The sequence below is a fragment of the Rattus norvegicus genome, chromosome 3 (genome assembly GCF_036323735.1).
Source record: "Rattus norvegicus strain BN/NHsdMcwi chromosome 3, GRCr8, whole genome shotgun sequence".
NCBI classification, from domain to species: Eukaryota; Metazoa; Chordata; class Mammalia; order Rodentia; family Muridae; genus Rattus; species Rattus norvegicus.
In genome coordinates this window covers 29,579,551-29,605,803 of record NC_086021.1, presented here as the reverse complement: position 1 = coordinate 29,605,803, position 26,253 = coordinate 29,579,551, and the positions used below count along the sequence as shown (strand labels likewise).

Here is a 26,253-nt window from a genome sequence, read left to right as displayed (position 1 = left end):
TTCCGCTTCCGACCCCGCCCCACGGCGTTCGGCGCAGGCTTCCGGCCGGCCGCGCCGGATGAGGCAGGGGCTGGCGACGGCGTTGTGGGCCATGGGGCCGCGGCCGGGTTAGGGCGCGGCGATGTCGGGCTACGCGCGGCGGCAGGGCGCGCCCCCACTATCGCGGACGCGGAGCCTCGTAGTTCCCGACGGTGAGCGGCGCGCGGCCGGGGCAGGGCCGGGGGGCGCGGGCGGCGGCGGCCCGCGGTGAAGCCGCTCTCGTTGTCACTTACAGCTCCTGCGTTCTATGAGCGCCGGTCTTGTCTCCCCCAGCTAGACTGTGAACGCCCCCATGGCGGGGACCTGCACCCCCAGTTCTTCGGCTTTCGGCCGACGTTTATGTGCTATGTGCCCAGCCCGGTGCTGGCTTCGGTAGGAGACACAGGTGAGAGTCGGGGCGTCGGCCAGAGTGCGGAGCTGGGCAGCGCGGGGAGCCCTCCCCACAGCCCGCCCGCCGGCCCCTAGGCAGGAAGGTCAGTGCCCGGTGGAGCTCGGAGACCACTTCAGCCCACCGTATTGGGAGAGGCCAGGGGCTGGACCTAGTGGGTCTGCATTCCACCGGCAGCTGCTCCTAGAGCGCGCAGGAGTGTGTAGTTTACTTTGTCCAGCCTCAGGAGACAGCCTTCTAGTCCCAGACCAGAGCCTGTCAGTGGGAGTCAGGCGTCTATGGTCTTCACCTCCCTGGACAAACGCTGCAGTCATAAAGCTTGCTGTGATCACGGTGAGCTGACAATGTCTTTTTGCAGATTTTGGCTATGGAAAGGGGAAATGTACTAAACAAGGCCCGTCGGGAGCCCATGAGACGCGCTTTGGAGGTAGAGTAGCTCAGTGCTTCTTCTTTTCTTCTTCAGACACGGTGCCAGGCAGTGGTCTGGCCATGGGCTTTCAGGATGACAGAGTTTAAGGGGGTATACCTGGAGCCCAAAAGAATACTGGAGATGGACGCCCAAGGATTGAAGACTGAGTGTGAGGGCAAAATAATTTATAATGTCAGAGGTGCCTGGGAGGTGGAGAGGCAGCAGGATACAAGTCACACAGAAGCCCACTTTACTCAGGCTGGCACCCACATAAGATGTGGATGTTATGAGACCCACATAAGCAACTGAGTGTGGTAGGTGTGGAGGTAGAGGCTGGTCAACTAGGGTACTTGGAGGAAAGGTCGGAGGAAGGGATGGCATAGAGCAGATCTGGCATCTCAGGAGCTTTGCTTTTTTTTTTTTTTTTTCTTTTCTTTTCTTTTCTTTTTTTCGGAGCTGGGGACTGAACCCAGGGCCTTGCGCTTGCTAGGCAAACGCTCTAACCACTGAGCTAAATCCCCAACCCCCTCAGGAGCTTTGAATCCCCTACAGGAGTAGCCTTCAGTCCACACTGAGTGTATGGAGTGAAGTCAGCCTGGGCACGTGACTCAGAGGTAGATAAGTTACCTCATTGTGGACGGACCCCTGGACTTGATTTTCGGCTCAGCATCTTTTGTTCTAAGGAGGCAAGGGTTGTCTCAGGGCAACCACATGGTGAAAACCTGCCAGAGTGGGCCTATTCTCCAATCTGGCTGGGCAGCTCACCTCCCTGTTCTGCAGTGTTCTTTGAGTCACAGTTGAAGTGTGATGGTAGCACACGATGCTGGGCCCTCTCACAGTCTCTGTGGCCTCTGTCATTTCAGGTGACAAACTTGAAGACCTTGAAGAAGCCAATCCATTCTCCTTCAAAGAGTTTTTGAAAACCAAGAACCTCAGCCTGTCAAAAGAAGACACAGCCACCAGTCGAATTTACCCGAAGGTACATCTGGGAAGCTGTCAGTGGTTGCCTTAAAGAAAGTCTCTTGTACCTTACAGCTTTGGAAACTGACTCGAGTGTGGGGAGCAAAGCAGGACAGACATGGCTGCTGGTGGAGAGACTGTGGGTGGAGCGGCCGCTTGGCCCCTTTGGTAGAAGAAATGGGCCCTCTTTGTGGGAGCATAGAGAAGGCCAAGCATTGGCTTCCAGTCCGCAGTGTTTCTCTCCACTGTTTTTAGGAGGCCTCGAGGCACCCACTGGGACTAGACCACAACTCCCCTGTCTCCCAGCCCATGGGATATGGCCTGGAATATCAGCAGCCATTTTTTGAAGACCCAACAAGAGCCAGCAACCTAGAGGAGGATGAAGAGGACGGGTGGAGCAGAGCCTACCTGCCGTCTGCCGTGGAGCAGACTCACTCCACGAGAGCCACGCAGAACTCATCGCCCTGTGGCACCTACCTTTCCTTCTTTTCCAACGCGTCAGAGCTGGCAGGTCCTGAGTCTTTGCCCCCATGGACACTGAGTGACACTGACTCCAGGCTCTCCCCAGCGTCTCCAGCTGGGAATCCTAATGTAGACTTTGCAGCTCATGAAGAATCCTTAGGGGACAGACACCTGCGGACGCTGCAGTTAAGTTACGAAGCAGTAAGTAAGGGCAGTGTGGCACCCAACACAGCTGAGCAATGTAGAGAAGAGCTGCAGTCATCTACTTCCTGGGTGGCCTGGGTTCAATGCCTTGGACAAGACAGTTGGTCGTATGATAGCTTGCTGTAGAATTGCCCTGAGGAGGGGCTCGAGATATAGAGAGCTCAGTGGTAGTTTTTCCTAGCACTTGGGGAGTCCTAGGTTAGATTCTGAATGCTCCAAAGTAAGAGAAAAAGGAATTTCTCCATGGAGAGCTCTCCCCTAGGTTGGTTTTGATTGTGCAATTAGTATAGCAGGCAGACATGAGCTAGAATGGATGAACGGTCTATTGGAAGTGCTGGCTAAGAGTCATCCTGCTGAATGCCCCACATGAAGGAAGACTTTGAAACCATAGTCACCTAGAAACATTGAAGTGTGTGGCCACAAGTCATCTCTGTTAAGGGCTTGGGGGTGTTTCCATTTGACCTGGGGTGTTTATGTTCCAGAGCTGGGCATAGACGTGCACAACTGTCATCCCAGCACTTGGAAGGTGAAGGCAGGGGGAACAAGAGTTCAAGGCCATTCTTAGCTACATAGGAGTAAGTTAGAGGGCAAACAAGGCTGCAGGAGATGCTGCCTCAAAAAGATACTTCATGGACAAACGGGATGTGTCTTCATGGGGCCAGCCCTGCCCTGCCCCGAATGCTAAGGTTCCACCTCCAGACCAACAAAAGAAAATATTCCAGGACAGAAGTATGTTCCGCTTATGAGGGAGACATACTGTGTGTCTAATGAGGAATTTTTTTTCTCTACAGCTGAAAGATGAAAACTCTAAGCTCAGAAGAAAGCTAAGTGAGGTTCAGAGCTTCTCTGAAACTCAAACAGAAATGTATGTAAACTTGTAGTTAGGTGTCACCTTAAAAACCACCTCTACCATTCAGGGAACTCGGTTCCAAGGGCTGAGGGGCATAGCTGCTTGTCATCCTTAAATCTAAAGCAGCAAACACATCTTCTTGTTCTGTTTTAGTCTTTTTAAGACACAAATCAGCTGAGTTTTGTCTTGGTTGGCAGACTTGAGAAAATGGTATCTGGGCCTTCCACAGGGAGCATGAAGCTGGGCGGTCATTGCTACCCTGCGGCTGCCTGAGGCAGCTTCTCCATCCATGGCTCTAGTGGGTCTCACCGTTAGTCAGGCTACAGTGCTGTTGGAAGCACTCTTGGCAGGGCCTGGAGAACTCAACTCCATTTTTCCTTACTGAGGGTGAGGACGCTCGAACGGAAGTTGGAGGCGAAGATGATCAAGGAAGAGAGTGACTTCCATGACCTGGAGTCAGTAGTCCAGCAAGTCGAACAGAACCTCGAACTGATGACCGTACGGAGGGCTCTGCTCTGGGGTGGTGGGCAGGGGACAGGAAGCTGCTTCGAAGGAGCATTTGTTACTGCTGCCAGAGTCCACAACTGGACCCTGCAGTCAGCAGGCGGCCCTCACCGTGCTGAATGTGCACTGTGGTAGGCCAGCATACCCTGATACTGTAAGGGTTCTCTCTGAGGGTGGGTGGTCCCTGATGCTGGTGAGCAGAGGGAGCCCAGGTCCAAGGGGTGGACATCAATGGGCAGAGTAATCAGGAAGGTAGTTATAGCTCACGCTGTCTGTTGAGGTAAGTCTCCTGTATCAACACAGCCTTGGTGATGTGCATTGTGTTTATGTTTTGGGGGCCACAGAAACGGGCTGTAAAAGCAGAAAATCATGTCATGAAGCTGAAACAGGAAGTAAATTTGCTCCAGGTAAGTAAAGAGAAAGATTTCGCTGTTACTGTACTTTGTAAAAGTCTCATAGATGTGAGCTCAGGGAGGAAGAGGTAATGTGAGCCAAGCGTGGCGATGTCTGCTTCTAATTGAAGTATTCAGGCGTCAAGGCAAAAGGGTAGTCATCCATCCGAGGGCAGCCGGGGCTACAGGGCAAGAAGCACTTGTTTTGAGTAGGCCAGGCTCATCCCATGCCCATGCAGTCTGTGCCGTTGTGATACTGTAGCACTGACTACTCACCCTTCCTTCTAGGCACAGCTCTCCAACTTCAAGCGAGAAAACGAAGCCCTTCGGTCAGGCCAGGGTGCCAGCCTTACCGTGGTGAAGCAGAACACCGATGTGGCCTTGCAGAACCTCCATGTTGTCATGAACAGTGCACACGCATCTATAAAGTGAGTCCCTGGGGGGCTGGGGATTTAGCTCAGTGGTAGAGCGCTTACCTAGGAAGCGCAAGGCCCTGGGTTCGGTCCCCAGCTCCGAAAAAAAGAACCAAAAAAAAAAAAAAGTGAGTCCCTGGATGGCCTGGCTCTCGGGTGTTCCAGCTCTACAGTCTGACTAGACCAAGAAGGGAAATGTGCTAACCGGCCAGGTCAGCTAGGAAGTCAAGCACGTGGTCTCACTTCATAGCACTGACTGGCCTAGAACCATATATGTAGATTAGGTTGACCTTGAACTCACACGGGTCCTTCTGCCTCTACACTGGAGTGCTAGAATTTAAAGGCATGCGTCACCTCACCTGGCTTGTTTTTTTTGTTTTTGTTTGAGACAAAGTCTCCTGGTGTAGCCCTGGTGGCTCTGGCACTGTGTGTAGAGCAGGCTAGCCTCAGACTCATAGATTTCCTCTTCTATTTCCCATGTCCTGGAACTGAAGGTATGCACTATCATACCATTTTAGGGTTTTTATTTTTAATCTGTTCCAGAGAACCTTCCCACTAATAGATGGCGAATGATGCCAGGACTCTGAATCCAGCTCCTTTACCTGTAGATGCTGCAGCTCTAACTAAAGGGCATGATGTGACTTCCACAGTGAGCATACTGTGTGCTAGTTGTAACTTCCACAGTGAGCAAACTGTGTTCTAGTTGTTGATAATGGCAGTTAAACACTCACTGGAGCTGCAGCTGGTAAAGGTGTTGAGATGTACCTGATTCATCCAACCCCTCTGAGGAGAAAGCACAGTAGTCCTCCTGCCAGCTCTCCTCATGACTCGAGGTGTGGCCTGCAGTGACTGCCGCCCACATCACTGAGTACTGCACCATCAGCTTGGCCTAAGCAAAGAGCAAACTCAGAATCAGTTGCTGATGAACTTGTCTGGCTTCCAGCCCACCTTCTTTGGTTGCCTTCCCTGAGCTTTGCTAGAGGGTGGCTGGCCAGTACACAGCACATGGGCCTGAGGACAGTCACACATAGTCCAGTGTGGCAAACCATGGTTGATCTGAGGAGTTTTCCCTCTAGCTTCTCTCCTTTAGGTCTGTCTCTGGCTGCTTTTGCACAGCTGGAATAATGGCCCTGGTGTCTCTCTGTTTTAGGCAGCTGGTGTCTGGAGCAGAGACACTGAACCTTGTTGCTGAAATCCTCAAGTCTATCGACAGAATTACTGAAGTTAAGGATGAGGCAGACTCTTGAGAACACGACCTGCCGCCGGGTCCCGGCACCTCTGCACCGATGGCACCACACAGCTTCCAACTGTGCTCCTAACTAAGCAGTCCTCACCAAACCATCTCACAGCCTAAGCACGTGACCGGGCACCTGCAGTACAGGGCTCCTTTCCACCGGTTGCACCTAACAGTTTACATGAAGTCCTTTGGGGAAGTCCCACTGTTTGATAGACTCACTGATTTACTGGAAGACATTTTTATAAAACCCAGCAATTTTTAGAAAGCACTAAAGCTGAAACAACAGTTTGGTAAAAAGCTGCTTCCACTGTCCCTCAGATTTACTATAGGATGAGCTCGGGCTCAGGGCCAGTTTTACTAAGCAGAACACTAAGTGAGCCAGTGTGGAAGCGAGCAGCCTGTACAGGACTCTTGCTGTCACTCTGCCTCACGAACAGACGTTGACATTGTGGCCTTCACGGACGGCTCCTGCTGTCAGCAGCCTCACCGAGGCAGCACCACTCGGTAGATGCTGCTGTCCTACCAGGACCCTAGTACCAAAGTCACAGACTGCATTGCAGAGCGTCACACACGCACTACTCTGGGCTACCAGCTTCGGGAAGCCATTTGAGGCTGTTGGTTTTGATGAGTGTTAATGTGTCAGTGCATCTTTTGCATAGTGCGGTTCAGACTGGAATTAGAGCACACACCTACCTGCCTCAGGTCAGCACCAGTTCTTTGGGCTGGCTGGCTGGTTTTGAAGGACAAGCAGACAAAAGCAGCACCCTGTGCTGTGCTGAGGGGTCAGGGTTTGGGGACCACTTTCCTATAGATTTTTTAAATTTCCCTCTTCCCCTCCTGTTGAGATCAACAGCTTTCTTATCTAAATAAATCTTGAAGATCATTTATACTGCCTTGTCATTCCTACTTAGATTCGTGCATGAGGGCTGCCCTGCTCTTTTAACCTCAGGGTTTGCACCTCAGGAGGGTGTTCCTGTCATTGCTGGTTTATCAGATCTTCAGGTTCTTGACCTGGAGTCAGCCATATCCAAGAGTCACTGCATTCATTGTCCGTATGCTGGATGAGCCACATCCTAGCTCCATACTTTGAGGCCGGATGGATGGACGCCTAGTAACAAATCTTCAGACAAGGCATTAAAACTTTTGGGCCCTTTAACTTACAAGGGAAGTTTACAGCTTTTTAGAAGTCCCCACTCCCACTGTTGGTGTACATGACAGAGCAAACCAGAGTGCAAGGTGGAAGGACACAGGAAGACCAAGCTAGGTCTGCAAAGCTGCCAACAAGAGCCGCCCTCAGCCTGCCTACACCCCTGCAAGTGAGTGGGATGAAGAGTAGCTGCACAGCAGTTTGTACACTACTCATTTATAGATGAAGTGTACCTAGATAAAAACATTACAAGCACCTCAGCATGGTGTTGTATGCCTTTATTCATAATGCCATGGAGCAAAGACAGAAGGATCACAGTTCTAGATCAGTCTGTTCTACATAGACTGTTGGAAAAAAAAAAAAAAGTACCCTGGGGAAATTTGCCTAACAGTTTGTACCAGGCTCACCCCACACAAGAGGTCCTACACCAAAAACCTACAGGTCTCTTTTAATGCCCTAGATTCACTCTGGCCAAACCCAACTCTGGGCCAGACTTGACACGACTCTTTTTTTGAGACAGGGTCTATATAGTTCTGAAACTTGCTATGTTGTGTATAGGCGGGACTTGAACTCAGATATGCCTTAAAGGGACGCTCTATCACTCTGTTTTCATGACTCTGTCCCCACTCCAGTAGTGTTGCAGGTACTTCTACTCAGTTCTCCGTAAGACCAAGGCCTTTCCCAGGTCCCACAAGTTGTCAAAACTCCAGGCTTGGTTTTCAACCAGCCTTGAACCTCAAGCCACTGCCATGCTTCTGCCACTCACATGCATTATTAGGCACTAGGAAGACCCAGCTTCCTAGGGGTAGTAGAATTAAGGAAGCTGTGAATAATGTGATTGGTATTTTGTTTCGTAAGAGTGAGACCGATACCACCACTCTCAACTCCCCTTAGCCGGCAACTGTGATGTGTTGGCCAAGCAGAATATTCCTCAGTGAATGAATGTCCACTTCTAGCGGTCCCAGGTTGTGGGCTCCAAGGACGCCTTACGCAGGAAAGTACTTGGCGACACGCTGATGATTAACCAAACCCAGAACACCAGGGAACATGACACAGCGAACCTGGAGAAAGTTGAGCGCCTAGATGGGGACCCACCCCCAGCACACATCCCAGCATGCCCTGCACCGCAGCCTGGGTGGGACTTCCGGTGCAAGCCGCCGGACTTCCGTGACTACCAGAAGCGTGATACGCGTGTGGTCGCCTGGGCGACGAAGCTGGCACTGAATTGTAGAAGGGAGGCCTAGCAGGTGAGAACTGGAGGGCAGCAGCTAGCAGGCGTTGTGTCCAGAAGGGGCAGGGCAACCAGCACGGGGAAACCGAGGCCTGGCGTGGCCACGACATTGCTAAAAAGGAAAGCCCGCGTCCGGAGCCCAGCCCAGGTCCTGTAGCTTGGTGAGATGTAGGGCCGGATTTGCACAGCGCTGTGCTCCGAATCGCTGCTCTAACCCGTTGCACGCGCTGCAGCACCAGTTGCCACCCCTGGCTTATCCAATCCAGTCATGAAGGATACACTGGTCCGGAGTTAGGTTATGCCCTTAGAAGGGACAGGCAGAAAAGTGTCTTGTGATGTCAGTAAAGGCGGACAGTGGTTCCCAACTCGGGACTTGAGCGTGCGACTTTTTCTTCCTTCATGTGGACGATGCTGTGGGAAGAGATGGAATTGCTGCTGCCTCAAAACACACGTAACTCTCTCGTTGGAGGCCAGGCATCCAGTGGCAATGGTTATTGCTAGATCTGCAGATCCGACTGCTTCTAGCCAAGTGGTTGACAAACGTTCCCTGTATTTAAGTGAGGAATGTTGTTGAAGGGGATTGTTTTGTTTTAGTCAGTTAAGACTGCTTGCTATCAACTACTTAGTAGGAAGAAGTCAAGCAGGATGTTTCTCTTCATTACTGGGTCTGGGTGTGAACTTGTGTTTGATTTTTGTTTGAAACAGTATCTCACTAACGGTCTGAAATGCAGACATCTACTTAGCTATGCCTCACAAGTGCTGGGATTTAAATTGTGTGCCACCACCCTCAGATTTTTGTTTGTTTAGTTTTATTTTCAAAGATAACATTTCTTTTATAGCCCTGGCTATCCTGGAACTCACTCTGCAGGCTAGGCTGGCCTCAAAGTCAGAGATCCACCTGCCTCTGCCTCCTGATTCTTGGCATTAAAGGCCTGTGCCACTTTGCCGGACTTCTACACCCGTCTTTTTATAATTATTATACTTGTTTATTTACTTGTGTGTATGTGGGTATGCCATGGGGGTAAGGGGAGGTCTCAGGGAAACCTGGAGTAGGGTCTCTTCGCCACTGATTACTGGGACTGAACGCAGGTCATTAGGCCTGGCAGCAAGTGCCTTTACATGGTGAGCCATTTCACCCACCTGAGCTGGTATTTCCTATAATAGCCTTTCACCCTTCTCTTCCAAATTTCCTTTGCCCTCAGACTTTGCTTACATTGTACCAAAGAAAAGGCCCCCTTTGTACTTTAGCAGATAGTTGCTCAGTGTCAGACAGCCAGGTGCTGTTCTGAAAAGATAGATCATGGAGTAAGCAAAGCCTTGCTCTGACAGTTGGGCATTCAGCACTGTGCAGAGCAGGGCACCTACAGCTCTGTTGATAGGTTTAGATCACAGGGGATGAATGACTGTTGCTCTGCACTTTCTGCACTTGGTGACTAGCGGGGCACCTTAGGGGCACAGAGGCAAGTGTTTTTTACCTGTGCTGGTGGTGGCCTCAGAGAAAGTAGGGTTGTTTTTAGGTGTTGAGTCAAGAGTAGGAGTCCCTGGGTGTGGTGAGAGTGTCATAACTTGTAGGAGTTTACACTCAGGGCAAGCCCAAGCTGACTTCCATCTGGGCCCTCCATTGTCAGCATTTGCCGTCTTCAGCAAGTGTGTCTGAAAGGGATGAGGTCCCGCACACTCAGCTTCTCACGCTTCTTAATACTCTGAAGGCAGGCCGAAGCCATGGACATAGATGCCGAACGAGAGAAGGTAACACAGGAGATCCAGGAGCTCGAAAGGATTCTGTATCCTGGATCCTCCAGCGTCCACTTTGAGGTCTCTGAATCCAGTCTCAGTTCGGACTCTGAAGCAGGTCAGTGTGCCTAGCCTAGCATGGCATGGCTGGGCCAGCCGTGTGACCCTTTAGCTACATGAGGCTGAGAGCTGTTCCATGGTCAGACTCTGTTTCTTGCCCAAACCGTTCTCTGCTCTCACCTCATTTAAGAAAGTTAGTTCCAGTCTCTTGGTCTTAGCTGTCAGGACTGTTGACTGTAGGTGCACATCTACCCCCGCGCCCTCTGGCCCGGGGCCCTCTAGGCAATGGTGGATCCTAGTGGGGAGGGGAAGACCCAGAGTTCAGCCTGTCAGCTTGAATAGTCTCCATGGCCCAGATACCCAGAATTTCTTCCCTGAGCTTCCTGGATAGCTCTCCTGTGGAACCCTGTTATGAGTGTTCATTTTTATCTCTTGCTACCCATGCTCCTACTCTAATATAGTGTGCTTTGCTTGTGTTTCTTATAGATCCTCTGCCTGATGAGGACTTGGAGACTGCCGGTGCCCCCGTCTTGGTAATTGTTGCTTACCAGGCTGGGCTGCCGGGGCATATTTGTTACCACCTTCCACACTGGCCCAAGAGGGCTTTGTTTGCATCCCTGTAGGCTTTTCTACAACTAATGCCTATTTTGTGTGAAAGACAAGCATTACAAAGTATTTACTTATTTGTGTGGTGTGTGAGATGGAATCTAGGGGCCCATTCACACTAGCTTACCCTTTACCACTAAGCTATACCCCTGAACACAATTTATTATCAAAACTAAAGCTTATCCCTAGAAGTAACCACTCAAACAGGCTAGCCACTACAGCTGCTGGCTTGTCCTAAGCTCACAGTCAAAACATCACATGTGAGAGGCAGCCTCTCTGGGACCTGCTCCATAGCCAACCCACTGTGCCTCTAGTTCCCAGTCTAGATGACGGTCACCATGGATGACCTAGGAAAATGTCTGGCAGAGCTCAGCCATGCCAGGGCTGCTAACTATGCCTTGTTCATTTTGCTTACCAAACAAACAAGTACAGAACCCCGTGATATTTAAGGACCACGTGTCTGCTCAGTAGACTGACACAGCTCTGCAGTTGTTGGACATTTGACATTCTCAGGGTTTGACCCTGGTTGCTATGCAGGGAATTTCCTGGCCGATATCTGACACTTGAAGTGCTGGGGATGGGGACACAAACTTGCTGTGAAGTTCAGGCTCCACAGAGATGTCTGTTGTGAAAATGGAAGCTGCTGGCTGTGGTACACCAACCCCGAACCCCTGCATACACTTTACAAGAAGATATGTTGGTTAGAAAAGACACACACCCTCTAGATTGCAGATAATGGCTCTGTGTAACCTCTGCCTCCTTCCAGTAGGGCTCCACATTCAGTGGGTACCAGGGCTGCCTCAGAGCCCCTTGTGGGCTTAGGCTTGAGCTTGGCAACATGAAGGTAGCTGCCTATGTTCCTTCTCTTCATGCTCCATTTCTGGCTCCTAACCAGGAAGAAGAAAGGTCAAGCGAGGGCAGCAATGATGACGAGGACCCCAAGGACAAAGCTCTTCCTGAAGACCCCGAGACCTGTCTGCAGCTAAATATGGTCTACCAGGAGGTGATCCGGGAAAAGCTAGCAGAGGTTAGCCAGTTGCTAGCCCAGAACCAGGAGCAGCAGGTGAGATGGCCTACTCAGCCCCTGTGTAACCCTCCTGGCCCTCAGTGCCCCACAGGGTCAAGTCCCCAGAGCAGGGCTCAGTGAATCTGGTACCAGCTGCTCTCCTTCTCTACCTGGCCCACCGATGGCCTTGCTTTTGTCCCAGGAGGAGATCCTGTTTGATTTGGCTGGGACCAAGTGCCCCAAAGTGAAGGACGCCAAAAGCCTGCCCTCATACATGTACATAGGCCACTTCCTGAAGCCATACTTCAAGGACAAGGTCACTGGAGTGGTGAGTAGTGACGAGCCTTCTCAGCCACTGTCTGAGTGTCCTGGGGGCAAGGGCTCTCTTCTCCACGGCCTGCTGTTAGCACTGGTATGTTCCCTCAGGTCTATGGGGTTAACATGCTCCCTCTTCCTGAAAACTGCTTCATCCTTTGATGAGAATCAAGGCTTCCAACTGGACATTGCCCCCTGGGGTGTGTTTCCCTAAAAGAATCACAACATTTAGCAAGTCAGTAGTATAGATCTCAAACTGCTGATGGCCTTGGATGCCTGCATCTTCCTGGAGTCTCTGGCCACTTTCTTCTCCTGGGTGGGTCATGTCCAGAGTTTTTCACTCAGTAGTAGGTTCTCATACAGAGGTCTTGGGCCTGGCCCTACATGTGGGCAGCACATGAGGCGGCTAGAGAGAAGATTCTGAGTTTCTGTGGGTACCCTGGAGGGTGAGTGTGGTTGGTGTGTCATGTTATAACACTGTACACTCTGACAGGGGCCTCCTGCCAACGAAGAAACTCGGGAGAAGGCTGCCCAGGGAATCAAGGCCTTTGAACAGCTCTTGGTGACTAAGTGTAAGAGTCCAGGCAGGCCTTTGGATGGGCGTCCTCCAACCATGGGAAGCACAGAGGGCATCCCCACAGCCTGGCCTCTTCTAGGCATATGCTATAATTCTCAGGCCTATCTGTGAACTCCTTCAGGACTTTATCACTGGGACTGGCCACTCGACATTTGGCCTTTCCAGTGTTGAGTGGAGTGCGGGCTGAGCCATACATGTAGCCTTCCCAACTCTAGCTATTCTCAAAACACCTAACCCTGAAAGGATACCTTGAGCTAGCCTTTGGGTGGAAGATGGACTCATGGCTGGAAGGGGTTCTGGCTAGCCACCTTACTGGCATCCAGAGATGAAGCCACTCCCTTTCTGGAGCAGGGGGCAGTGGGGATTCAGTGGACATGTATGTCTGTGGAGCAAGCAGAAACCTCATGACATCACATTACTCTCTTCCTCCTCAGGGAAGCACTGGGAGAAAGACTTGCTCCGGAAGTCTGTAGTGAGTGACCGCCTGCAACGCCTGCTTCAGCCCAAGTTACTGAAGTAAGTGTGGAAACAGCATCATAGCCGTTCCCAGAGGGGAGAGCCAGGCGGCCACGAGGCTGGTGAGGTTCATGCTAGGTGCTCTGCCTCTTCTGCTGCCCTTTCAGCGCTGTGGTGTCAGTGTCTGTTGATGGGTACACACCATGTGACCATATCGTGTGGTGCTTAGTAGGAGTACGCAGTGAGGAGCACTGTTGTTTGATAGATTGCCAACATCAGTATTGAACACAGAAGTCCAGAAGTGGCTTGTGCCCTCTGGCCCAGCCTAAGAGACATATCAGCTCTGGTGCTGACAACATTAGTGCTCAATACTGACGGTGGGAAAGGCAGTTTTCCTGAAGTCTGAGAGAGCCAGCTCTTCTCTCCCAGATACAAGCAGCTACCACCTGACTGTAAACAACCCGCTCTGGATGCTGCTGTTCTGGTGGTAGGGGTACCCAGAGGTGGGGCCAGGTCTTCCTTTGTGGCAAGGGATCAAGGCAGGAGAGAAAGCACACTCGTATGCGGACTTTCCAACGTTGAGCTGGGAGGCTGGAACAGAAGCAGCCCAGAGAGCAGGGCTCAGCTTACACAGCACATCCCATCCGCAACTCTCCTCCACTCTACCTACCTTGCAGGCTTGAGTACTTACAAGAAAAACAGAGCCGAGTCTCCAGTGAGTTGGAAAAGCAGGCCCTGGAGAAGCAGATTAAGGAAGCAGAGAAGGAAATTCAGGACATCAAGTAAGCTGGGCTGTCTGGGTCCTGGGAAGAGCCTCAGCCTTGCATGGTACCAGCTCCTTGTCCTCTGCTTTAGCCAGCTCCCAGAGGAAGCTTTGTTGGGGAACCGGCTGGACAGCCACGACTGGGAGAAGATTTCCAATGTTAACGTAAGTTAGGAAGACCTGGGAGCCCACTGCTCTAGGAGTGCTTCTAAGCCAAGTGTGGTGGGAGCTTGGTGGTGAAGCCTCACCATCCCTTGTGCCTTAAGCCATTACAACGTCTCCAGTCCAATATGCTTGGCAGTTAGAAGTGGCAAAGGATTTCATGGGACCCTCCCCAGCTGAAAAGGTCCCACTCTTGAGATAGACAGTCTTCAATACTGTTTGGCTGCACAAATGAGTCCACTTGCTTCATGGCCACAGAAGCCACTGGTTGGCAGACAGTGACAATTCAGCCAGGAGCTATCTGCTTGGCACCAGCCACCCCTCTGAAAGCTGTGTTCTCGTGGGTGTAGTTTGAAGGAGCCCGCAGCGCAGAAGAGATCCGGAAGTTCTGGCAGAGCTCTGAGCATCCAAGCATCAATAAGAAGGAGTGGAGCACAGAGGAAGTAGAGAGGCTAAAGACCATCGCTGCCTCACACGGCCACCTCGAGTGGCACTTGGTTGCAGAGGAACTCGGGGTAAGGACTAGGACCTAGGAGACCTTAGAAGGCTGGGAAAACATGGGCTTCTGGACTTGGGTGGTACTCAGTCTCATACTGTGTAATTTGGTACACATGGCAAGCATTAGGAATTGTTTGACAAATTGTGCTTTTAAAGAAATTTGCCTCTTTCATTTTTTAACTTTAAATTCTATCTTGTCTGTGAAAATGTCACCATTTACCCCAAACTCTTGACACCTCTCCTGCTTCAGGATTCTGATGGGATTAACAACAGAACTGTCTATGGCCAAGTTTTCTTTCTATAAGCCATAGAGTCCTCTCTGAGCTGCTACTGTCCTGGGTCCCAGCCATGGCCTAGCAAGCTATCACCTGATAGGAGCCTGGAAGAGGAGAGTTGCCTGTGGCTCAGGCCCACCTGTCTCCTAGAAGCGCTCAGGTCTCCTGGCAGGCTGTTCTGGGTATTTCTGCTTGCGCCAGGTGAAGCCCAGTAATGCCCATTTGTTTCTATCTGGCCTTGGGAAGACGAGCCGCAGTGCCTTCCAGTGTCTGCAGAAATTCCAGCAGTACAACAAAGCCCTGAAACGCAAGGAGTGGACAGAAGAGGAAGACCACATGCTCACCCAGCTGGTCCAAGAGATGCGTGTTGGAAACCATATCCCATACCGCAGGAGTAAGCCCACCACATCCAATAGTATCTTCCAGTTCATTGAGCTGCTCCAAGCCCTGGCGGCTTGAGGCCCCAGGTGCCTGGAAGCAGAGACTTGCAGAAGAGTTTACAGTTAAACTAGGGAGAAGTTGGGGAGGGGAGGTCCTGGTGACAGAGTAACTCTTCCCTATAGCTTCTGGGAGGACCCCGTCCCTGCTTATTGGCTGTATAGGATGGATGAATCCCAGTCTTTCTGTTCCCAGTTGTCTACTTCATGGAAGGGAGAGACTCCATGCAGCTGATCTACCGTTGGACCAAGAGCTTAGATCCCAGCCTGAAAAGGGGATTCTGGGCCCCAGAGGAAGATGCTGTAAGTTCGGCACCCAGAGAAAACTGTTCCGGGAAGTTCGCCTGGTAGTCCTGAGTGCAGTCATATGCCCTTCTTAGCTGAGAGACCTCAGGGTGGGGAGGGTATGGCTGTCTCGTGGACCTTCTTTCTGTTTACTTCTTTACTGCAGAAATTGCTTCAAGCTGTTGCCAAGTATGGGGCGCAGGACTGGTTTAAAATCCGGGAAGAGGTGCCAGGTAGGAGCGATGCCCAGTGCAGAGACCGGTGAGTTGCCCGCACTGGCTGAGGGAGCGACTTGCCTGAGTCACATTTCTGTAGGCAGGCTAGGTGACAGTGGCCCAGAGTGATATGTCCACAGGGGCTTTTCGAACTGGGGCTGGCACTGTTAGGAAGCAGGACTTCGATAATTCTGTTGTCTACCAGGAATTAAATGCTAGTGGTGACTCTTGCAGATGTCCTCCCAAACTGCTAGTGGGAAGGGCTCCTTCCAGAGAGGATCTCTCCTCTCTACTTTCTGTCAGTGATTTGTTCAGACGTATTTCAGTTTACCTTGTTAATGTAAACCATACTGATCACCCTACAAAGAATTTACACTCAGCAGCCCTGCAGAATCCCATTCAAAACAGGCAAAGGTCTTCAGCAAACTTGTCCCAGAGATGCACAAGTAGCCAAAGGCCATGAAAAGATGCTCAGTCATGTATTTCAGGAATGCAAGTCAGAATCACACTGAAGGGGCTGGAGAGATGGCTCAGTGGTTAAGAGCACCGACTGCTCTTCCAGAGGTCCTGAGTTCAAATCCCAGCAACCACATGGTAGCTCACAACCATCTGTAATGAGATCTGATGCCCTCTTCAATGGTAGATTACTGTAGCTGTCTGTCTGAAGACAGCTACAGTGTACTTATATATAAAAATAAATCTTTTTAAAAAAAAAAAACTAAACTAAAACATTTCATACGTGTAGGGAAATTGTTTTAACCTTCTTTTTTTTTTTTTTTTTTTCTTTTTTTCGGAACTGGGGACCGAACCCAGGGCCTTGCGCTTGCTAGGCAAGCGCTCTACCACTGAGCTAAATCCCCAACCCCTGGGAAATTGTTTTAAAACACAGAAACACAGTAACAAGTATTCCTAGGGCACAGATCACAGCCTCCACAAAAACCAGACCACGGGGCAGCATTGTGCTAGGCCAGAATAGTCTATACCTGCAAAACTCATGTCCCAGGAGTCCCAGGAGTTTGTATATTGGACAAGAATGTTTGTAGAACATCCTTCATTGTCAGGAAGAAAGTGTGGGGTACAAATTTGGAGTCCTGGCATTTGCAGGGAAAGTCATTCTTTTTTTTTTTTTTTTTTTTTTTCGGTTCTTTTTTTCGGAGCTGGGGACCAAACCCAGGGCCTTGCGCTTCCTAGGCAAGCGCTCTACCACTGAGCTAAATCCCCAACCCCGGGAAAGTCATTCTTATAGATGCTTTGGATAAGCCTTGAGAACATTCTGAATATTTGGGCAAATATTTATAAAGATGCCCAAGGAATATCCTTGGGTCAGGAATGACTCTTGCGTTTGGCTTTTGGAAGAACTGCCAGACTTTGTGCAAAAAGTCTCTATTTTGTGCTCTCCCAAGCAGCATGTGAGGCTTGTGGCTGCACCCTTCCAAGTGCTGTGGATGGACTCTCTAAGTGTCACCTCACAACAGCCCCTCATGGCTGACTGAGGAGCCTCATTGCTTGTGCCTGCTGGCTTCCTACATGTATACATCTCCTTGGAAAAACATCTGTCAGGATCATTCCCTGGTTTAAATTACCTGTCTTTGGATTACTGACTTTTACATGTTCAGAGTGCAAGTCCCTAGTCAGATGCAGTATCTGCAGACACTCTAGTCAATGGCTCTCCTCTCCTTTCTTTACAAGAGGCCTTAAAGTGGTGGTTCTCAACCTGTGGGTCTCAAACCCTTGGTGGGGAGGGTGTTAGATGACCCTTTCATCGGCATCACCATCAGAAACACATAATTACATTATAATTCATAACAGTAGCAAAATTAGTTATGAAGTAGCAATAAAAATAGTTTTATGGTTAGGGATCACCATGTCATGAGGAACTGTGTTAAAGGGTCACAGTGTCAGGAAGGTGGAGAACCCCACCTTAAAGCAGACAGTTTTGAAAAGTGCCGGTGGGCAGTGGTGGCTCATGACTAATCCCAGCACTCAGGAAGCAGAGGCAGGAGGATCTCTGTAGGCTAGACTGGTCTACACAACAGTTTAAACAGACAGAGCTATACAGAGAAACCCTGTCTCAAGGTAATTTTTGATGAAGTCCATCTTGTTTTTGTTTTTGTTTTTGTTTTTGCTTGTTGTGACATTATCCTAAGAAATCACTTAGAAGGCTGGAGAGCAGTGAAGGGAGTCTTAGTATCTAAAGTGTCCCTGTTTGCACACAATTTTAGCTACATCAGAAGATTACATTTCAGTTTGAAGAAGGGACGGTGGGATGCAAAAGAAGAACAACAGCTGATCCAGTTAATAGAAAAATATGGCGTCGGTGAGTTATTGGACTGCCTGCTGCTGCTGACTCTGGTCATACTGCTCTCGGATCCCGGGCTGTCCTCCTGGGGGTGGGGGAGAGGACGAGGGTGGAATCCAGGACCTCACTACAGCTAAGTAAGCCGCCAAACCCCAGCCCCCCGCACCCCTCCCGCCCACTGCAAACATAAATATTCATACAGAAAGCTGGGAAACCAGACCAAGTGGTGCACACCTTTAATCCTGGCACTCGGGAGGCGTGTGCAAGCCGTGTATTCAAACACATTGACTGGGTCCAGCTCCAGTCCTTTATGACTTGCATTTGTTGTATTTCTCAACTTTTTACTATAGGGCAAAGAGCTAAGTGTGGCCAAATCTTGCTGACACCTCCTCAGGAAAAAAGCTAAATAGGATTCAGGGACTTGCAAAACACAAGGAAATTTTATCACCTGTTGTCTACTGCCCTAGAAGTGTAACGTGTCCCTCTGCAGGACCAGGCACAAAGAGTTGGTGACATCTCTTTAGAGCCTGTGTGCAGCAGATGCACAGGGCCTGCAGTGACTCTCCCTTCCGACCTGTGTGTACCAGAACTTCCTCAGGAGCTGGTCAGCTTGAGTTCACATGCTGACAAGCATAGCTGCTCTGGCCAAGCACAGGAGGGAAGCCCATCCTGATGACCTAGCCTCTGTCCTAGAGGCTGGTCTACTGCGGCTGTCTTTGCAGGTCACTGGGCAAGAATAGCTTCTGAACTGCCCCATCGGTCAGGCTCCCAGTGTCTGAGCAAGTGGAAAATCTTGGCCAGGGTGAGACATTTGTTTGCTTTCTTTGTGCTTTGCTTGAGCCCAGCTAAGAGCCTGTCAAGAGTGCTTGGGCAAGATGAGATGTAGTGGTGGTTGGGAGGGAAGTGCAAAGGTTCTGCTCTCTGCATGTCCTTACTCGTGTTTCAGGGACCTCTCCATAGGGTGCTCTGTTTCTGTTATCTGTATGCCTGGGTATCTGAGACCTGAAGTAGTCTATTCCTCCCCTCAGAAAAAACAGCATCTCCAGAAGAGGCGAGGGCAGAGGTCCCGTCACAGTAGCCAGTGGAGTTCCTGTAGCAGCAGCAGCAGCAGCAGCAGCAGCAGCAGTGGCAGTGAGGACTATGGCGGTGGCAGCAGCAGCAGCAGCAACAGCAGTGAAGACTCAGAGGTAGAACTGGAGGAGCCTTTGCAGAATAGCAGAGCATTGGCTCCTCAACAGTACAGCGTGCCAGACATCGACCTGTGGGTTCCTACCAGACTGATCGACAGCCGGTCACAGAGAGAGGAGACAGGGTGCTACCCAGTACACCCTGCTGTCTCCTGCCGTACTCAAAATCACCACAAGGAAGGTTCTACCGTAGTCTCTGCTCCTGAGAGAAACCAGATGCAGGAGTGCTGTGAGACCCACAGCACTGTTCCCAGAGGAGTCCAGTCCCTGCACTCCTCAGACACTCACGGAGCAAGTGTGAAGGAGCCAGCCTGCAAGGTAGGCCCCGGTACAGCCTAGAATGTGAGCAAGGGGAGTGGTGGGTGCCCTGTGCTCTTAGTGGTCACCAAGGCTGACACTCTGGACAGCTCGGCAGTTTGGTTTCTGATCTGGCAAAAGCTTTGTCCTTTCATTCACTAGAATTGTTGCTTAGGGTTGGTTTCAGAGTTGTGCAATAGCAGTGGCCTTCATAAGAGCTGCAGCCTCCATTGTCTCCTAGTCATTTGCTTTAAAGGTTGTAAGGATATCTGCCTCAAGGCACATCTGAGTGGGCAGTTCCTCACCTCCAACTGCCGTGAGTTCCCGGAGGTGTCCTTGGGTAGTGTCAGTCCAACTTGCCTGCATCTTCCTGGTCCCCTCTGGACTGCACAGGCTGCTCTGCTGCTCTGCACTGGGGATTGCTGGAGAGACAGTGCAGTCAGCTCAGCCATGGTCCTGCCTGCCGTGGGAGCCAGAGCATCTCCCTTAGAGAGGGAGCTAAGCCAGGCCCTACTTGAGGACCATATTAACCTTACCCCAGAGTGCTTTCCCACATAGCAAGTGGGGTTAAACCTGCACAATGGCAGGTCTGTACCAGATCCTGCTGTAGCCAGCCAGCCAGCCTCACAGGGTCTCTCTTGATGTACAGCATGTGTTGAAAGTGCCCCTAGAGAAAATGCTGACGTTAATCAGTACTCGTCCCACCACCCAGAGCCACACACTGGTGAAGGAAAGACGGAGGCAGCCACCTCTGCCTAATTCACGCTCAGGGTCTGACCCTGGTAACAGTATGGCTGGGCCCCATCTACGGCGGCTGTGGCATGGAACTTTCCAGAATAAGCAGAGACGCAAGAGACAGGCTCTACATCGAAGGCTCCTGAAGCACAGGCTCCTGCTGGCTGTGATACCCTGGGTGGGTGACATCAACCTGGCTTGCACACAAGCTGTCCAGAGACCTGCAGCTGTACAGACTCAAGGTACTACCTACCCTGGGCTCTTTGGGGAACTTATTGGAGCCGGGGTGGGAGCAGGCACCACTCCTTACTGATCCACAGCAGAGTAGGCTGATCGGGTCCTTTCAGGGGCATTCCTCAAAAGTGAGAGTGAACAGTGAAACAAGGGGCAGCCAGATTTGGGGTAATGGTAAGATTTGGGGCCCTACTCTACCCTTTGATGTAGTATGGAGCTTCTAAGGCAGCTCTGCCTTCCTCTGCCTTGGGGATCCTTTTCGAGGGGAGCTTCAAAACTGGTGTCCATTTGCCCTTGTCCTCTAGCTGACAGCATCAGGATGCAGCTGGAGTGTGCACGCCTGGCCAGCACTCCAGTGTTCACATTGTTTATTCAGGTAAGCCCTAGCAGGGTGCTGTCTGCTTTGCTGTCCTGGTGAGAATGTGAGGCTTATGTGGGTCACACATTGGGGTCATTACGTCGCCTCCTGTAGTCTGCAGCTTTCAGCAGATTGATGTGAGAGGAATCTTTGGCTCTTCGGCATTTGCCATCTTTTGAGTTAAACAGTGACTTAGAGCTGAGATAAGCACCCAGGCCCAGGTCTAAGATAAGGAGGAGGCAGGCTTGGGACATGGTAGGATCCTGTGTTGCCAGGGACAGCAGCATGGAGCCCAAGTCCAGGCTAGAGGCCATGAAACTGTCATGACTTCCCTGGGCAGTCAGAGGCTTGAGGAGTATGGATCTGCTCCTGAAACAGCCACCATTAGGCCTACTTCCCGTCTCCTTGACCATCTTTGGGCTTGGTCCAGTGCAGGGTGGAGCAGGGAGGCTCTTATTCTCAGATCTCTCAGCTGTTGCAGATTGATACTGCGGGCTGCATGGAGGTGGTTCAAGAGAGGAAAACCCAGCCACCTGCACTGCTCCAGCCTGGCACCCGGAACACCCAGCCACATCTCCTGCAGGTAACATACAGAACAAGAAGTGAGGACAAATGGGGTACGGTGGCATACGCTTTTAATCCCAGGAGGCAGAAACAGGCAGATGTCTATGAGTTCAAAATCAACCTAGTCTACGTAGCAGGTTTTAAGCCAGCTGGGGCCACATGAGACCCTGACTCAAAAAAGAAGTAAGAACAAGAACGGCCCATCCCTGTCCCAGAGTGGTCCAGGTTCAGTGTCACAGTCCTTCCTTGGAGGGGCAGTTCCTAGACATTTCCATAGAACAGTGTTGCCTCCCTGAGAACAGCCTCTGCCATATCATCTCAGGGAGTCCTATCTGTGTGAGCAGCCCCATGGGCGACCTGATTAGAGCCTGAGGCAGGTACCAGGTAGGCTGTGGGTGGGCAGGTGGGCTGGCTGACACAAGCCCTGGTCAGTCTCTGTAGGTCACTAATACCATCTAGTCTAGGAACCAAACTCATGAGCTTAGTCTGGGCAGACAGTGAACCAAAACAGAACTCTGGTTCGCATAGCCCAGAGTCCCCACACTGTCCCACGGTAACCTGATGAGCTATGGTCAGGCAGCTTTTAGTGGCACTGTGTGGAAGGCCTACGGCAGCAGCTGTCCTTTCCCAGGCCCCCCAAGCTCAGTGCAGATGGAGCCCCAGAGTTGGGTGCTGAGTGGGAAGAAGTGCTGGGGTCCAGCAGAGATCCTGCAGTCTGACTCTTCTCTTTACAGGCGTCCTCTAATGCCAAGAACAACACAGGTACCTCATGCCACTTCTGTCTCTCTCATGGGGGGACATGCCATGCATCTGAGCCACAACCTTAGCAGCACAGCCAATGGCCCTGAGAATAAGCTAGAAAGGCCTGAAACTGCTTGGGTATTCCTTTCACCTTTGGGCTGTCACTGGGGGCTTGAGGGGGCTATGCTGCGTCATATTAGGGTTCAGGTTTTAAGCATGCTAGAGGTTTAGAAGCCAGTCTCTCATAGTCGGGCTGCCTCTGGCATCTGCTGCCCTCTCTGTGAACAGAGTGCCTTGGGTTGGGGGCCCATGAGGTGAGCTGGAGCCCATGTGGGGTTGCTGGTGTTCCTGGGCACGGAGCCTGAAGTTCTCATCAAGCTACTTATCTCTTCCCTTAGGCTGCCTTCTTCCAGGCATGCTGGATGAGCAAACTGCAAAGAGAACCAGCCAGAAAGGGCGTCCACGGCTGGGGTCCTGCAAGGCAGAGGCTACTCCCTTCCAAGTTCCTGTGGCAGCCCCACGTGGCCTCCGGCCAAAGCCTAAGACTGTATCTGAGCTGCTGAGGGAGAAGCGGCTCCGTGAGTCCCATGCCAAGAAGGCCACTCAGGCTCTCACTGCCCTCAGCAGCCAGCTGCTGGTCTCCTCACCTGTGCTCCTCCAGCCCCCTCTGCTGCCAGCTGCCCGCGGTTCCCCAGTCGTGGGCCCTGCAGCATCCAGTGTAGAACTCTCTGTACCTGTGGCCCCAGTGATGGTCAGTTCAAGTCCTTCTGGCTCCTGGCAGGTCGGTGGGATCTCAGCCACAGACAAACAGCCCCCCAACCTACAAACCATTCCCCTAAATCCCTCCCACAAAGGGACCCAGATTGCAGCCCCTGCTGCTTTTAGGAGCCTAGCCTTAGCCTCTGGGCACGTCTCCACAGGCTGCCCCCTGAATACTCTAGGACAAACCTCTACCACATCCCAGAAGCAGAGCCTGCCCAAGGTCCTGCCCATTCTCCCAGCAGCCCCCAGCCTCACTCAGCTGTCTGTGCAACCCCTCAGTCTGCCACCAGTTCTTAACCCACCTGCAAGTGGGCAGCCCCCGGCAACCAAGTCCAGCCTGCCTGTTAGCTGGGTTCTCACAACTCAGAAGCTGCTCTCTGTCCAAGTGCCAGCCGTGGTGGGCCTCCCCCAGCCAGTGACGACCCCTGAGACCATAGGACTACAAGCGAAACAGCTACCTTCCCCTTCCAAGACTCCTGCTTTTCTGGGACAGCCTCCAGCTAGCACAGACACAGAACCCAAAGGACCTCAGGGCCAGCAGACACCACCCACACCTGGGCCTGAAAAGAAGGCTTTGGACTTAAGCCTGCTTTCCCAGGAAAGTGAGGCGGCCATCTTGACATGGCTGACGGGGAGCCAAGGTGCTTGTGTGCCCCCACTGGGAAGCAGGATGTCCTATCACCCCCCTTCCCTGTGCAGCTTGCGAGCACTGTCCAGCCTCCTCCTCCATAAAAAGGACTTGGAGCAGAAGGCTTCCTCTCTGGTGGCCGGCCAGGCAGCTGGGGCCCAACCTGAGCCCAAGGCTGGAGCCCTACAAGCTTCCCTGGAGCTGGTACAGAGGCAATTCCAGAACAACCCAGCCTACCTCCTGCTAAAGACTCGTTTCCTGGCCATCTTCTCCCTTCCTGCATTCCTGGCCACTCTGCCCCCCAACAGTGTTCCTACCACCCTATCACCAGCCATGGCTGTGGGTTCTGAGAGTGACAGTGAAGACTTTGGTGACCTGGAGCCGAGGGACGGGGCTACGCAGCTGGACTGCATGGCCTGCAGAGTGCGAGCAAACCTGATGGCCCCAGACCCTGTGCAGGTACGGACGCTGGGCTGCAGCCCCACTTTGGCAACAGGCAGAGGCCGGCAGTGCCATGTTTGCTTGTATGTTTGGCCTGCTGGGAGCGGTGAGCTGGGCAGGTGGAAGTTGTATAAAAGAGAAGGCTGTGGGTTTCTGAAGGAAGAGGAAGTGTGTCCCATCTGCCCAGTTGGGAAAGGGCTTCTTAACAAAAGTTGCCTCTCCTGGGCTGGGCATAGCAGGAGAGGGAGGCAGCCTTCTAATATGGCATACCCCACCCCACACACCTAAACTCAAGGGAGACCGGCCTGACACATGACCGTGGGGTGGGCTCAGGGTACAATGAATGGGTCAGTTGCCCTTGTTCCTGCTCTTGTGGGGACAGAGTTCCTCTCAGACATCTCTCGCTCACAGAGCTTGCCTGGCAAGACAGTCTTTCCCATAGGAGCCTAGGGACAAGATGTCTGGCCCCAATGAGTCCTACCAAGGCTCCTCCCTTGCAGAGGTTAGATATGTGGAGCCTTCTCACAGCTGTCACTCCTTTCCTGGCGGTGCTACCCTAGTTCCAGGGTGACCTGGGAATCTCTAGGATATATTCCTGCCTCTGCCTCCATCGGCCTGCACCTCAGAGCAAGAGGTGGCTCTCATGAATTTTAATGTTGGAGACCCTCCCTGAGGGGCAAACCTGCAGAAAGCTAGGACCTAGTGTCTCCCATGTAACTGTCCTGGGGGAGCAGCTGCCTGTCCCTGATGTTAGCATCGGGGTGGTAGTGGGGGCTGTCCTCAGGCCTCCCTTCCCATCCCTACCTGCTAGAGTCACTCTCATCTCCCCTGGCCTGGCTTTTTTGATGTTTCAGAGAGCTCCAAGTCCCAGTGCAGTGTCTGCTCCCTCCCACCTGGATGCTTCTGATGACCTCGATGACCTTGACGTGCTCAGGACTCGTCATGCTCGGCATTCCCGGAAATAGAGGTTGCTCTGAGCAGCAAGGTGAGTCCTGTGGAGGCTGCCATCCTGCAACCAAGAAGAGGCAGAGTTCTGCCCACGCTGGGATATCAAGTCTGAAGGCCGGGCCATAGGGATACTTGATGCTCCCTGTCCTCTGTCCTTCCCTGCCTGAAGCAAGCTCCATGTCGCCCAGGGTGCCTCTTGGCCTTGGCACTACTCCCCTCTGCCTGAGGGTGTCAGCTCGCAAAAGCACTCTCTCTGATGGCTTTTCAGAGGTGGCACTGCTGACTCAATGTAAGTCTTGGTGTCTTCACCACATGCAGCCCATGAGCATAATTCCCTGCAGTTTCTCTGACCACAAACCCAGGCTGTATACCTTGCTTTCATTGTTGGGTCCCTGGATCTAAGTCGGCAGATAAGCAAGGAAGCCGATGGGACTGAGAGGTGGAGCCACCATAGGCTGAGCTGTCTATCCTCACAGCAGTGCCAGCTTAGTCCTTGCCGTTCCCCAGCACCGTCTGCAGTCTGTCTCCATGTCTAGGGCCTGGTGGACTGCAGGCACTATCAAGAATATTCCTGTGTTGCAGGACAAGGACTCAAGGGATCCAGAAACCCAGGCTTATACCAGGCAAGAGGCAGGGCCCAAGCCTGACCAGAAGCCCACAGCCCTCTGCAAGAAGACGGGAGGCCAGAAAGCTGCAGACTAAGCTGTGCAGCAGCAGCAGCAGCTGTGGGATAGCAGTGGTCATGTGATCACAGGCTTAACTGTTAGCAAACGCCGATCCACATGTGTGAAGGAATAAAGTAATGCCCGTTTCTCACTTCCAAAGCAATGTATAGCATGTTGTGGTTTTGTCTAGTGCTGGGATGTGACTGTCAGTTCTGGGAGCCTCTCACACCCTTTGCTGCCCACACAGCCTATGGAGCCAGCACTTCACCAGAGAGCAGAGAGAATGGAAAAATAGTCCTTCCCATTTCAAGAAAATGTCAGGCTGACTCAGTGGTTAATTAAGAGCACTGACTGCTCTTCCAGAGGTTCTGACTTCTATCTCCAGCATGGTGGATCATAACCATCTATAGTGGGATCTGATACCCTCTTCTGGCACTCAGGTGTACATGCAGAGAGAGCACTCATATACATTAAATAAATAAGTCTTTGAAAAAGAAAAAAAAAGGAACTATGTCAATTGGCCCCCCACCGCCAGGCAAGGTCCCTGGAACCAGCACCCATCCCAGACAGCAGCACCTCTCCCTCCTGACTGTCTCTCCCTTTTAAAAAAAAAATTAGGGGTTGGGGATTTAGCTCAGTGGTAGAGCGCTTGCCTAGGAAGCGCAAGGCCCTGGCTTCGGTCCCCAGCTCCGGGAAAAAAAAAAAAAACAAAAAAAAAAAATTATTTGTTTTATGTGTATGAGTACACTGTTGCTCTCTTCAGACACAC

At 51.7% G+C, this 26,253-nt stretch overlaps 2 protein-coding genes across 16 annotated transcripts; both read left to right on the top strand.

The window, feature by feature from the left end:
* Positions 1 to 23: 23 nt before the first annotated feature.
* Entr1 (endosome associated trafficking regulator 1) lies at positions 24 to 6,745 on the top strand. Of its 14 annotated transcripts, none has more exons than NM_001013135.2 (10): positions 24 to 191; positions 275 to 424; positions 786 to 854; positions 1,700 to 1,815; positions 2,052 to 2,459; positions 3,254 to 3,327; positions 3,699 to 3,810; positions 4,161 to 4,223; positions 4,497 to 4,636; positions 5,772 to 6,745. In NM_001013135.2, the coding sequence occupies exons 1-10, from the start codon at positions 122 to 124 to the stop codon at positions 5,866 to 5,868; spliced, it is 1,299 nt and encodes a 432-aa protein (NP_001013153.2). In that variant the 5' UTR covers positions 24 to 121; the 3' UTR covers positions 5,869 to 6,745. The 14 variants fall into 14 exon arrangements, 11 of the variants coding, with proteins under 11 accessions (NP_001013153.2, XP_006233743.1, XP_038960729.1 ...); XM_039104798.2 differs by having other exon boundaries at positions 53 to 191; positions 313 to 424; XM_006233681.5 differs by lacking the exon at positions 786 to 854 and having other exon boundaries at positions 51 to 191.
* A 618-nt stretch (positions 6,746 to 7,363) lies between these two features.
* Snapc4 (small nuclear RNA activating complex, polypeptide 4) lies at positions 7,364 to 25,647 on the top strand. Of its 2 annotated transcripts, none has more exons than XM_006233716.4 (23): positions 7,364 to 8,252; positions 9,950 to 10,088; positions 10,517 to 10,563; positions 11,532 to 11,699; positions 11,845 to 11,970; positions 12,451 to 12,529; positions 12,969 to 13,050; positions 13,668 to 13,772; positions 13,846 to 13,918; positions 14,266 to 14,430; positions 14,935 to 15,082; positions 15,322 to 15,428; positions 15,577 to 15,671; positions 17,848 to 17,942; positions 18,647 to 18,726; positions 18,953 to 19,429; positions 20,121 to 20,385; positions 20,683 to 20,753; positions 21,208 to 21,318; positions 22,034 to 22,061; positions 22,439 to 23,889; positions 24,726 to 24,856; positions 25,402 to 25,647. In XM_006233716.4, exons 2-22 carry the CDS (start codon positions 9,959 to 9,961, stop codon positions 24,834 to 24,836), a joined length of 4,014 nt encoding a protein of 1,337 aa, XP_006233778.1. In that variant the 5' UTR covers positions 7,364 to 8,252; positions 9,950 to 9,958; the 3' UTR covers positions 24,837 to 24,856; positions 25,402 to 25,647. The 2 variants fall into 2 exon arrangements, with proteins under 2 accessions (XP_006233778.1, NP_001102044.2); NM_001108574.2 differs by having other exon boundaries at positions 8,194 to 8,252; positions 9,946 to 10,088.
* Positions 25,648 to 26,253: the final 606 nt, after the last annotated feature.